Genomic DNA, 13,855 nt, shown 5'->3' with positions numbered 1-13,855 from the left:
GTAAAGATCCTTATTTTTCGCTATCCTCATGTTGGGGGCAGACTGGCTCGTAAATGCACATGCATCCTTTGCTGTTGTCATTTCTAATACGAAGTAGCATATCATTCTAACTTAAATCTGTCAGTAGAGTTGATTTGGAAGCGCTGACAGGGAGAAGATGCATCCTGAAGCGACGGTCAGACAGGAGCTTAAAAATGGTCTGTAAAATATAATCTATGCAAAATTTTTACCAAAGAACCACCATTACATGTTATGTAGACCACAAGAAAGTGTTTGAATCCTAGAAAAAAATAATCATAATATGACCCGTTTAAGAGGCACATGTGACTTAGATTTCTCTTTCCTGTGCATATTGACTCAGCAGCCCATGAAAACCAGCACTTTAAATTCAATCCACTGTAATGTAAACAAATATGCTTGGAAAATGCATTTGATGATATCTTAAGACTGCAATTAGCATCACTCAATCAGTAGTATCAAATTTAAAAAGTGACATTGTCACTGGCTAATATATAATTTAGGGCTGTCTTAGACAAAGGATGTTCATAGTCGAATCGGATTCTTTAGATTTTGCCAAGAGTCACATCCAGTCGAATCTATGGCGATTTCTTAAGAGAAATAAACAGATGATGATGACGATATGTTGTAGTGTCAGTGTCAGTAACGTCACATGAATATGCTCGAGCATGTACATGTGAATTTTTTCAAGCCATTTAAATGTATTTTGTTTGAAAGGAATATGATTTTCATTGAAGTGAATAAAAACAGAGGAAGTCCGATTTGCCACTTTTTCCACCTCAAAAAAGATTTAACCCAAGATTGTGAGGTTCTCGGTCCTGGTGCAGCATCAAGAGGACATCAAAACTTGACTTAAATATAATAGGTACAATTCATAGAAACATTTCCGTATGTGAACCAGGGGAAGGATCATTACCTTTGCAAAAGGAACACTACACTCTCAGGGCAAGGCGGTCCTCCCAGATGTTTAACTATTTGAATACAGCCCTAAGTAGTATTAAAGTATTGAAGGGCTCTATACTAATATGTTAAATACTTCAAGTCTCTAATGTTAGTGTCTGTCATTTAAACATGTTTCAAAAATACACTTTAAGACTTTAGCGTCTTCATATCCTTTTCCACGTGTTTTGCATTACATTGTATATTGATTGTTATTTGTGTGTGCAAACCAATAAATAAAAATGTTCTTACAACAGAGGCATTACCATTTACAAGCACAACACTTTTAGTATATTTAACACTGCTCCACTACTATACAGGATCTGATAACACAAGTATTTCTGATTAACCATATGACACAGTTATGGCATGTGTTGCAAATTGTAAATGTATTTGTCCAGTTACTGACAGAAAACATTTTGGTGGCATCAGATTCAAATTTGTCAAACTGTGCATACAGCTGGTCCGAAGATAAATGCTTTATCCCTGAGACAAGTAAACCAAGAGTAAATGCAAATACAAAGCAAGATGAAAAGGAAATGGAAATAACTTAATTTTTAATAGTTGTGTAATTAAAATTCCATTTTACTGTCTGGCACAAGGTTATTTCTCATGTTAGTAAACAAGTGGCGTTTCTAATCATCCCCCTTACATGTATGTGCGTGTGCTGGCCGCGCTCTGGTGTGTCACATTAACTTCAATTGATGTGCCTCCTAAATTTGGGTTTGGCGTCCTACTAGCAAGACAGGTTTCTTTTCTGTCTTTCTCAAATTCAAAGAGACACCTAATAATGTAGGTTAACAGTAACATCAGAGTCAAAGAAACAATTCCCTTCATGGGACATGGCATTATACATCTAGTTTTTAATTGTTTAGCTAACTTTTGACCATTGACAATTGTGTATGTCTTTAATATTAGATGTTCTACTTGGCACCCTAGCAAAATTCTTGTTTGCTGCCGAAACGGGCTGCTGGAGAGATAGAAAAAGAATGTAAACACAGTTTGCAATAGGAACATTTTTAAATTGTATGCAAATGGAGGTGTTAGAAGGCTGCTTGTCAGGGTGACATGCAAATATTTCTCAGAGGAAGTCAGTAACGTAATTTTGTTACGTGTGATTTGTACGTTGTAAAAAATCAATGCCTCTCCTGCTTTTCTGTTTCAACTGTTCCTTCCTTCTACACTTGTTTTTTTTTTTTTTAGACTTACACAACTTTATTGATCCACAAGGGAAATTGTTCCAAAATAATAGGTCACATAAATTAGGTCACCATAACAGTGATATAAACTTTTCATATCGCCGTTATTGTGACCTAAATTGTCAGTCATTATTATCTCTGTATTGTTAAATGTGCACATATTCATATTCAGTTAAATATTTTAACCAAGCTTTGTTTGAAAAAATTTAATAAACTTTTCAACAGTTTTCATCAATGGAGCAAATACATTGTTAGTGGCGGGATAGCTGAATGGGTATGGATTTTTGCTCATTGAACAATGGGACCAATGTTCAAATCCCAATCAGGATGAATGGTAACATGTAACTATCATTATTTTTTTATTTTTTTATTATTTGTATTATTTAGGGCTGCAACTAACAATTATTTGATAATCGGTCAGTTAGTGATTATTTTTTTCGATTAGTCAAGTCATCAAACGATTATTGCTTATGATTTGCTGTACACATTCGAGTTTAATGTTATGTCAAAACTTGATTTTAACTCATTTTTAAAACATATTACAGTATATTAAATTGAAACATAAATTAAATGGAAAGTAATTGTATCACTTTAATACTCAAAGTAGATAACCATGGGGACAAAAATCAACAGCCTTATAGTACAAAATGTCCTGTAAACATGACATTCAGTGCAAAATGTATTTTCATAAAGTTCTGTTGGGGTTATTTAGCTGCAATTATTTACCAAAAGGATTAAAAGTGCATACATGAACATTCCTGATGGTCTATCAATAACGATTGTATCAAGTTACTCGTCAATGTTGGTTATGTCAACTAATCTTTGCAACCCTAATATCAGTATAATTGCTTTTATATAGTTTATATATGCATATTTTTAACAATACTGGCCCTTCCACTGTCTGCTGTGAAAAATTCTGGCATTTGTACAAATGTACTTGAGGACTGCTGTTGGATACATTCTTTAAACAAGGAAGATCAAGTGTGATTCTTATGAGTTGTGATAGAAGTCAATTGGTTGATTGATAGAGAAAAGCTTTGTCATGTGGAGTTTTTTTAATATTGCTATTGTATTAAGATATTAAAGGGGAGCTGCACTTTTTGAACTGCTGCCTATCATTCACAAGCCCTATGGGAGACAAGAACACAGATGTGTTTTTTTTCGTGCAGTCTAAATTGTGAAATACAGCTAGTACGAGATGGCTACCTATGTAGCAAATGGGATTCATGTATTCCACCATAAAGTTCTCATAAAAACATTGAAATACTGCCAACAACACTTTATTTACATGCCGCTACATGCATATTAAGTAAGTATTAGCGACATTGTTATTGTAAGGACTAACAGTAACACTGCTGCATCGCTTCTGGGTTGGTAAAAGTTTTTCCATCCATCTATCCATCTTCTGTCGCTTATCCGAGTCTTGGTCACGGGGGCAGCAGTTTAAGCAGAGATGCCAAGACTTCCCTGCCCCCGACCAGACTGCGAACCAGACTTCTGCTCTGCTTGTACATGGACCGAATGGCCTGTAGCAACGGACCCTGGACCCCATACTCCTGGAGCATCCACCCCAGGACACCGCGAGGGACACGATCGAATGCCTTTTCCAAATCCTCAAAACACATATGGACTGGTTGAGCAAAATCCCATGCCCACTCCAGTACCGTAGCGAGGGTATATATCTGGTCCTGTGTTCCACGACCAGGACAAAAACCACATTGTTCCTCCTGAATCCGAGACACGACTAACGCCCGGACTCTCCTCTCCAGCACCCTGGAAAAGATATTCCTGGGAAGCTGAGAGGTGTGATCCCTCTATAAATTGATTACACACTGCCAATCCAGAGGTACCGCCCCAGACTTCCACACTATGTTGAAAAGACGTGTCAGCCGCAACAGCCCCACAACATCCAGAGCCTTGAGGTATTCGGGGCGAATCTCGTCTTCTCTTGGGGCCTTGCCACTGGGCAGTTTTTGGATTACCTCAGCAACCCTGGCTCCAGTGATGGACATGTCCACGTTTGTGACCTCAGACTCTGCCTCCTCTACGTAGGGTATGTCTGTAGGATTAAAGAGATCCTCAATGTATTTTTCCACCGCCCAACTATAGCCCTAGTAGAGGTCAGCAAGTTTCCGCCCCCACAATACACAGTGTGGACAGGGCACTGCTTCCCCGTCCTGCAGTGTCGGCTGGTTTGCCAGAATCTCGAGGAAGATGACCGAAACTACTCCCACGCCCAAGTTTTCTCTTCTGCCACCGCCGAGGCCGCGGATCGCATGGCTTTTTGGTACCTGTCAACTTCTTCGGGAGTCCCACAAGAGAGCAATGCTTGGTAGGACTCCTACGTCAGCTTGACGGCCCCCTTTACCTTTAGTGTCCACAATTGGATTTGGGGGTTGCTGCCATGACAGGCACCAACAGCCTTGTGACCACAGCTCTGATCAGCAGCAGCAGCAATGGAAGTACGGAATATGGCCCATTCAGGCACAAAGCCTCCCACGTCCCTCTGAATGCAGTTCAAGCTCTGCCGGAGGTGCGAGTTGAAGATCTGGCGGACGGGAGCCTCTGCCAAGCGTTCCCAGCTTACCCTCACTAAATGTTTGGACCTGCTGGATCGGTCCGGCATCCTTCCCTGCCACCTGATTCAACCCACCACCAGGTGGTGATCAGTTGACAGCTCAGCCCCTGTCTTCACCCAAGTGTCTAAGACATGCGGTTGCATATCTGATGAAACAACTACAAAGTCGATCATCGACCTGCGATCGAGTGTGTCTCGGTGGCACGTGCACTTGTGGGCACATTTATGTTTGAACATGGTGTTTGTTATGGACAAACTGTGGCTAGCAAAGAAGTCCAGTAATAGAACACCACTCTGATTCAGATTGGGTAGGCCGTTTCTCCAAACAACCATTTGGCGCATACACCCGCACTAGCACAGTGTAGCGCATATTAGTAAGAGTGCTAAAGTTGTTTATTTCACAACCCTCAGTGTAACCTGTAAGGCTGTTAAACAACTATGCCTTGGAGTAGCTGTGTCCGTTGACACAGCAGCCGCACACTAGATGTGCCCGGCCGCCACTCAGATAGCATAGTATTAAAGCGGACGCTACGACATTGTCAAGAGGACGTTTAAGGCATTGCCATCACGGCGCGGCCTCAATACTGTAGTCTGGGTGAAAATCTGATATCCTGGGGAGATTTCTGGGAGAGGCAATGAAATTAAGAAAACCTCCGGTTAAAATGGGGGTTCGGCAAGTATGCAGCTGAGCCACATCAGAGTGATCCAAGAGCCGCATGCGGCTCCGGAGCCGCGGGTGGCAGACCCCTGATCTACAGAGATACAAAGAATTGCTATTGCAACATCCAGTAGACACATATAGAAGAGCTGTTTCTTTCATTCAAGAATTTCAGGTCTTATTTGTATACTTAACAAACTCATCCCGCGGGCTGGATAAAACCTGACGTTTGACACCCCTGGTTTAGAATAAATCGTTATTCATTTAAGGAGTAATCTGGCTTAATATAAACAGGGCCTAAAACAGAGTGTACAACAGATACCAAGTGCAGAAGTGCAGCTCTATTGAAATGAGCTGTTCACATGTAAAACGTTTGTCATCAAGGAGACACTCATTTCCCCCCAGATTTATGGAATCGATGGTACAACCTGTGGTGTTCGTCATGTGGTTGACATGCAGCACACAATTATACAACCTTTTCTTGACCGTACTGAAGCGTGATCTACAAACCCCGTTTCCATATGAGTTGGGAAATTGTGTTAGATGTAAATATAAACGAAATACAATGATTTGCAAATCATTTTCAACCCATATTCAGTTGAATATGCTACAAAGACAACATATTTGATGTTCAAACTGATAAACATTTTTTTGTTGTTGCAAATAATCATTAACTTTAGAATTTGATGCCAGCAACACGTGACAAAGAAGTTGGGAAAGGTGGCAATAAATACTGATAAAATTGAGAAATGCTCATCAAACACTTATTTGTGTCAGGCTTGCCACTGACAGTTTGTTTGTGTTGTAGTTTTTCTTGTGTGTGTTTAGTATTTTCTGGAATGCTCATCAAACACTTATTTGGAACATCCCACAGGTGTGCAGGCTAATTGGGAACTGGTGGGTGCCATGATTGGGTATAAAAACAGCTTCCTAAAAAATGCTCGGCCTTTCACAAGAAAGGATGAGGCGAGGTACACCGCTTTGTCCACAACTGCGTGAGCAAATAGTCAAACAGTTTGAGAATAACGTTTCTCAAAGTGCAATTGCAAGAATTTTAGGGATTTCAACATCTACGGTTCATAATATCATCAAAAGATTCAGACAATCTGGAGAAATCACTCCACATAAGCGGCATGGCCGGAAACCAACATTGAATGACCGTGACCTTCGATCCCTCAGACGGCACTGTATCAAAAACCGACATCAATCTCTAAAGGATATCATCACCACATGGGGTCAGGAACACTTCAGAAAACCACTGTCACTAAATACAGTTTGTCGCTACATCTGTAAGTGTAAGTTAAAGATCTACTATGCAAAGCAAAAGCCATTTATCAACAACATCCAGAAACGCAGCTGGCTTTTCTGGGCCCGAGGTCATCTCAGATGGAATGATGCAAAGTGGAAAAGTGTTCTGTTGTCTGACGAGTCCACATTTCAAATTGTTTTTGGAAATATTCGAAATCGTGTCATCCGGACCAAAGGGGAAGCGAACCATCCAGACTGTTATCGACGCAAAGTTCAAAAGCCAGCAATTGTGATGGTATAGGGGGCGTATTAGTTGCTGAAAATTGTCATTTTCCTGAAGGAACTCTCCTGACGGAATAAATAAAGTACTATCTAATCTAATCTAATCTAATCTGTGAAGGCACCATTAATGCTGAAAGGTACATACAGGTTTTGGAACAACATATGCTGCCATTTAAGCGCCGTCTTTTTCATGGATGCCCCTGCTTATTTCAGCAAGACAATGCCAAGCCACATTTTGCACGTGTTACAATAGCGTGGCTTTGTGAAAAAAAGAGTGCGGGTACTTTGCTGGCCCGCCTGCAGTCCAGACCTGTCTCCCATCGAAAATGTGTGGCGCATTATGAAACATAAAATACGACAGCGGAGACTCTGGACTGTTGAACGACTGAAGCTCTACATAAAACAAGAATGGAAAATAATTCCACTTTCAAAACTTCAACCATTAGTTTCCTCAGTTCCAAAACAATTATTGAGTGTTGTTAAAAGAAAAGGTGATGTAACACAGTGGTTAACATGCCCTTTCTCAACTACTTTGGCACGTGTTGCAGCCATGAAATTCTACATTGATTATAATTTGCAAAAAAAAAATAAAGTTCATGAGTTTGAACATCAAATATCTTGTCTTTGTAGTGCATTCAATTGAATATGGGTTAAAAAGGATTTGCAAATCATTGTATTCCGTTTATATTTACATCTAACACAATTTCCCAACTCATATGGAAATGTTGTTTGTAGATGACAAAACCTACTTTCAGCACGCGGAAGGTGCGCTATAGGAAGATTTGAGTAACCATTGAAGATTCATGTTGTTTTAGCGTGTACTGTGTAAAGTGTTTAAAGAGCACAGGAAATGTATGTGAAAATTGAGTGGAGGCCTCATAAAGACGATTAATACATACAAACAACATTCATATAAACCGTAAAAAAACATAAGATCCCTGATTCACAGAAATGTAGCTATTACAGGGGGTCCAGAACGTAACACTGTAGTTCAACATAAGGCAAGAATCACATTTGTGTATCCTGATTTAAAATGGTGGATTAGTAGTGGGACATCAAGAGATTGAAGTTTCAAATATTTGCAAGGGCTGCCTCTGTGTGTGGGAGAATTTTTTTTTCCAGGTTGTGCGGCTTCCTACAACATCTCCAAAACATTGGAGACAAAAAAATGTCTATTAGGCATGAATGTGAGAGTGGATGGTCGGTTGTCTATATGCGCCCTGATTGGCATACAAGCAGTCAAGGGTTACCCGTGTATCTTTATTTTTTGTACAGACTCCTGACTGGGACGGTTTAAGAAGACCTTTAAGACTCTGGACAAAAAAATACTGCAATTTGTATTTCTTTTATCCAGCTGACCTTCATATTTGCGACACTGGTCCTGGGCCATATATGGATAATAAAGAAATAAAAGTGTTGTCGGTACTTTGGTTTTGTGGAAACACGCGTGGAACCAATGACTGCACCGGTGCAAAGTTAGTTTAAAAAAGGCAGCAGCACAAACTTATTCCAGCATCTGAAACCAAAGCCTTCAGTGGAGTGCGGGAAATGGGACACTATGAGCTGAACAAGACTGCAACAACAAACAAACTACAGTAAAAATGCATTTCACTGTTGTGGAATCATTCACACCAGGCATGTATGATGATACCCTGTATGATGAGGAAGAACCACAATGCAAAGAGCGATCACTAAATTAGTCACTCTGCACACCGCCAAGCTGTGAGAATGAAAGTGACTGCCTTTATCTACTTATTGTACTAATAACAATACTACACTTGTATTTACAAATGTATTTTATTCAAGACAGAAATTTTAAGTTTGCACATTATTGATTCCAAGGTTGGATATAATTTGCATGCAATGTGCAATGCTACATTTTTGTTAACATAGTATTTTATTCAAGACAGAAGTACTGCCTCCAAGAGAAAGCTCTTAATTTAGTCCTTTGAAAATGATTCCATAAAGAGCACAAATTTATATCTTGTCTAAAAAAATGTTTTATTCAAATTAAAATGTGCAAAGAGAAAGGTGCAGTATCATTTCAAACTACTAGTTTATTATCAAATAAAATAAAATATTGTTTTGATTTATCCCTCTCATTTGTATTCAATAGTTTCTTAAAGAAAATTCCGTGGTTGAAAAGACAATCTGAAAATTAAAGAAAAGCTTTTTTTTTTGCTCACTGCAGCTGCTGAGAGTTGAAAATGTACTTAAGGTCTTGTGCCTTAACAATGGACTGTTAAGTAAAACAGTCCATTGCCTTTCTGCTTGACAGTATTCTTCATTAATCATTCCAACTAACGTTTTTAAGTTTTACAATATCGCTAAAATAATTCATACTTACTAATAAACCGTCCCGTGTGATGTCTGTAGGAGTGCTTTCATGAATATTTATACATGCTATCGTAATGTAATTAAGCTGGAGTCATTAGCATTAGCAAATATGCTAACACGTTAACAAATGTCTGTGTTAGTATTGTCAATTTACAGTGGCATCCTTTTTGTATTGTTTTAGTTTCGTAAATTCACCAAAACTTCACTGTGGAGTTATTGAGTCTGACAGGAGAGCTAGCTTCCGCAGCTAGTAGGTCCATGATGATGACTTCTGTTTTGTTTGATCATCTCTTTTACTGATGTTTTCCCAGCACCGTTTGAAAACAATCTTTCGTACCGGTATATATCTGCAGCTTATAGTCCAGTTGGGCTAATATACGTAAAAATATTGTTTTCTTCTCATATTTGGTGGGTTTGGGCAAATGCAGGTCTGATGCAAAGAAAGACCAGGGGAAGAATGTTTTCGAAGGAATTTTTGGATGTGGAATCATGGAAACAAAACTTTTGAATGTCTCAGAGTTCATTATAAAGCTCTGTGGATTGATAGAAGGAGTTTTAAATGGGTTGTACTTGTATAGCGCTTTTCTACCTTCAAGGTACTCAAAGCGCTTTGACACTACTTCCACATTTACCCATTCACACACACATTCACACACTGATGGAGGGAGCTGCCATGCAAGGCGCCAACCAGCACCCATCAGGAGCAAAGGTGAAGTGTCTTGCTCAGGACACAACGGACGTGACGAGGTTGGTTCTAGGTGGGATTTGAACCAGTGACCCTCGGGTTGCGCACGGCCACTCTTCCACTACTCCACGGCGTCCCAGAAATCTGAAAGAAAAGACTGTATGTTCCCAACTGAAACTGTTTCAGATGAATGTTGCTATTGTTCTGGACTATCTTGCCCGTTGTGCGGAAAATGTATCAGTTTGGAGTGCACGAATGCAGCGGAAAGAGGTTTGTGTAAGATTTATTATTCGTTTTTAATAAACCTGCTTCAATATCTTTTGTTCGGTAGTCACAATTAAGCCAGCATTTTACTTTTTCTTTGCTACCTTCTTAAATAAATCTCAGTTTATTTCTTTCTACCATCAATGCACTTCAAAACGTTGTTCTTTTAATTTGTGAAATTAATAAACAGTCTCCTCTTCATTACAATTGTTGCTATGTTTTTATTGAATAGTATTTGCTTCTGGGTTGTCCTCTTTTGACTGCACACACGTCCTCGAGAGATAAATAAATAAATGATAAATGGGTTGTACTTGTATAGCGCTTTTCTACCTTCAAGGTACTCAAAGCGCTTTGACACTACTTCCACATTCACCCATTCACACCCTGATGGAGGGAGCTGCCATGCAAGGCGCTAACCAGCACCCATCAGGAGCAATGGGGAAGTGTCTTGCTCAGGACACAATGGACGTGACAAGGTTGGTACTAGGTGGGGATTGAACCAGGGACCCTCGGGTTGCGCACGGCCACTCTTCTGCGCCACGCCGTCCCTATAATCCCAATCCTATAATCCGTCCCAGATCTGGTTTTCAATCGTATAATCTGGGTGTGTTAGTCCAATTTTTCAAAAACCGAACAGTATTGACAGCATTAAGGTTTCCATGGGTTGGAGGAGGCTTATTTAGAGGTGAACCATTTGAGAAATTGCACTAATTTAGTGCATGGACATGTACTGACTCAATTAGGTTTACCTGGTTAGTCAAGGAATTGTTTTACTTGCCAACCTTGAGACCTCCAATTTCGGGAGATAGGGGGCGGGGGTGTTTTGAGGTGGGAGGCGGAGTTGAGGTGGGCAGGGTTTGGTGGTAGCAGGGGATGTATATGGTAGCGTCCCAGAAGAGTTAGTGCTGCAACGGTTTCTGGGTATTTGTTCTGTTGTGTTTACGTTGTGTTACGGTGCGGATGTTCTCTTGAAATGTGTTTGTCATTCTTGGTTGGTGTGTGTTCACAGTGTGGTGCACATTTGTAACAGTTTTTAAGTTGTTTATACGGCCACCCACAGTGTGACATGTATGGCTGTTGATCAAGTATGCGTTGCATTCACTTAAAAGCCGCATATAGTATGTGACTTGGCCGGCACGCTGTTTGTATGGGGGAAAAGCGGACGTGACGACAGGTTTAGAGGATGCTAAAGGCAGTGCCTTTAAGGCACGCCCCCCATATTGTTGTCCGGGTGGAAATCGGGAGAAATTCGGGAGAATGGTTGCCCTGTGAGATTTTCTGGAGGGGCACTGAAATTCGGGAGTCTCACGGGAAAATCCGGAGGGTTGACAATATGCCAAGTTTGAGTTTATTTCAAACATGCATGCATACAACATGATACATCACAATTTCCAGTCTCTCTATTCAGCATGTTAAAAAAAAAGTAGGAAGAAGCAGAGCTTATTTAATCCTACCCCATTTTCCTTTACATAGCAATTGCTAAAACTTCTGTTCACTTCCTGTTCTCAAATTATTCGCAAAATACTGCATAAGTAATAACAATAAAAATAAATAAATAAGAATTGGTGAAGTAAATTATATTTCATATGGTGAGATGAGTAAGATTATCTAGAAAACGAATGGATGGATGAAATAAATTCAGAATGTTTAACACGGTTCTTCTTCTTTGTAAAAACTTTAGGTTGGAAGAGCTTCTTGAAGTGGATTATATTAATTAGTAAATTTTTTTATTTTTTTGCTTAATCCATTCCAGAATGTAATTCCACATACTGATATACTGTGCGTACAAATATTTTACATTAAGTTTTTCTTTAAGATTATATTTCTCCTCCTTTGTTGAGAAGAATTGTAGTATATTCTTGTACTGTTGACTCCAATGTGATAAAAAAAGGATGAATTGAAATGAAAGGATGAATATTAAAAAAAACCTGTAAAACAATAATGGTGAGGAGGCACTGAAATTGGACCAAATAGATTGATGTTTTGCATTAGTCATGCAGTATTTCTTTGCAAAACTAGCTATAAAGGTGAGACCTCATTTGAAGACGTCATTTAGACAGAAGATGAAGTTAGTTACTCACATGTCACTGCTGAAGCTATTCAGCTCATCCGAGAATAACAACTCCTCTCCTCCTGTGTCGTCTTTCTTCTTGGATTTTTTGCGTTTTAACCTGAACGACAGCATTCGCCTTTTCTTCTTTTCCTTCGGCGAAATAAGCAAAGTGTCACCGGGCAATGTGACGCTGTCTCCGTGGCCCGCGGGTGAAGTCCCGGTGGCGTCTGCTCCATCGTTGACCGAATCGGACTGTTTCGGTACCTTGGCCTCTTTGTCCGGTGACTTGGTCTTAAAAGGATTCTTAACTTTTAAAGTGACAGACCTACTCATGTTTAACTGAAGCGAGTAGTCTTACTTAGTTGCTTGAAAAAGTGAAGTACTGGGCGAACCTGCGCGGTGGGTTACAATAAACCTGCCCAGACTCTCCCGCACGCCGACAGGTGATCGTGAAGTGAGCTGATGTGGGGAGCAGTTCCGGCTACTACCTTCAAGATAAAAGCCAATTGCCCTTTGGCATTCGATTTTAAATCGACGGTACAATCATAAATCGTGAGTAAAATAGAGCATTCTCTTCTTTACATAATACATTTTTACATACGTCTAATGTAATTTTTGTATTTTTTAAAGTGAGTTTCAGGATGAGCTTTTGTTCTGAAGGCAGTCATCTTCCACTTTGGCACAGCTTCAAGGTATTTAATAAACCTCTCAACAGCTCACCAACAACACATCATTTTTTTAACCCTCATAATGCCAGTAATTATTTTAAACACACAGTTTGATTTTAAGGCTTTCATTTTGAATGGAACCATTGCTGACTGTTTTGTTTTGCTTTGTTCTCTCTTCATGAAAAAAAACAACATTCATGACATGTTGCTCTATAGGTGTGAGATTGTGAAAACAAGACAGGAGAGACAGTACATGTATTCCAAAAAATGGACCATTTTGAGTCTTGTTAAGTGCAACACTCCATTAAACAGTCCACTGGTATAATAATGGCTCTATCTGCTGGTCATATAAGGGAAGCGCTTCAACATGCATAGAGCTATATTATTTTTGTCTTAATTTTCAGTTCAGTTTCATTTTATTCCTAACATGCATATGATACAATGTATAATGTATATATTGTATCGTATGCAATAATAATCCACGTGAGACAGGCCCCTTCTTTAGCTACTTTTAAGACCCTTCTTAAAACCCATTTTTATTCACTGGCTTTTAACCCAGCATGAGACTTTAAACTGTTTTTAACTTTTTTAAACTGTTTTTCACATTTTGAACTGCTGTTTTTCAAACAAATTGTTCTCAGGATCATTTTTCTTTTTTTTTTCAAAGTTTATTTTACTTCTGTTTTAAATGTAATTTTTGTGTCCTTTTCCTGTATTTCTTTGTGATGTACAGCCCTCCTTTCTTCAAAACTGTGGTTGTTTTTAAAGGGCTTTATAAATAAAGTTGGTATGGTATGGTATGGTATGGTAATGCATCAAACATTTCCAATCGTTTCATTCCACCACGTTCGTAAAGGAGTAGGAAGAAGCAGATCTTATTTAATCCTACCCCTTTTCATACCATAGCAAATTTATCCAATTTCCTT

General features: G+C 39.3%; 2 protein-coding genes across 5 annotated transcripts in view; one reads left to right on the top strand and one right to left on the bottom strand.

Moving 5' to 3' along the window:
- Positions 1–12,710, bottom strand: part of crybg1a (crystallin beta-gamma domain containing 1a) — a 78,738-nt gene extending 66,028 nt beyond the window's left edge. For both annotated transcript variants that reach the window (XM_061895663.1, XM_061895664.1), the window contains exon 1: positions 12,290–12,710. In XM_061895663.1, the coding sequence (XP_061751647.1) occupies positions 12,290–12,594 (305 nt within the window). In that variant the 5' untranslated portion in view covers positions 12,595–12,710. The remainder of the gene's footprint in view (positions 1–12,289) is intronic.
- Positions 12,272–13,855, top strand: part of ccr6b (chemokine (C-C motif) receptor 6b) — a 33,802-nt gene continuing 32,218 nt past the window's right edge. For 2 of the 3 annotated variants that reach the window (XR_009806188.1, XM_061895670.1), the window contains exons 1-2: positions 12,272–12,813; positions 12,892–12,953. The gene's annotated coding sequence lies outside the window, so the exon portion shown is untranslated. Of the gene's footprint in view, positions 12,814–12,891; positions 12,954–13,145; positions 13,805–13,855 lie in introns of those variants that run through there. The other variant, XR_009806187.1, reaches the window with a different exon arrangement.

The sequence above is a fragment of the Nerophis ophidion genome, linkage group LG03 (assembly GCF_033978795.1).
Source record: "Nerophis ophidion isolate RoL-2023_Sa linkage group LG03, RoL_Noph_v1.0, whole genome shotgun sequence".
Taxonomy (NCBI): domain Eukaryota; kingdom Metazoa; phylum Chordata; class Actinopteri; order Syngnathiformes; family Syngnathidae; genus Nerophis; species Nerophis ophidion.
This window is presented reverse-complemented; position numbering and strand designations above follow the sequence as displayed.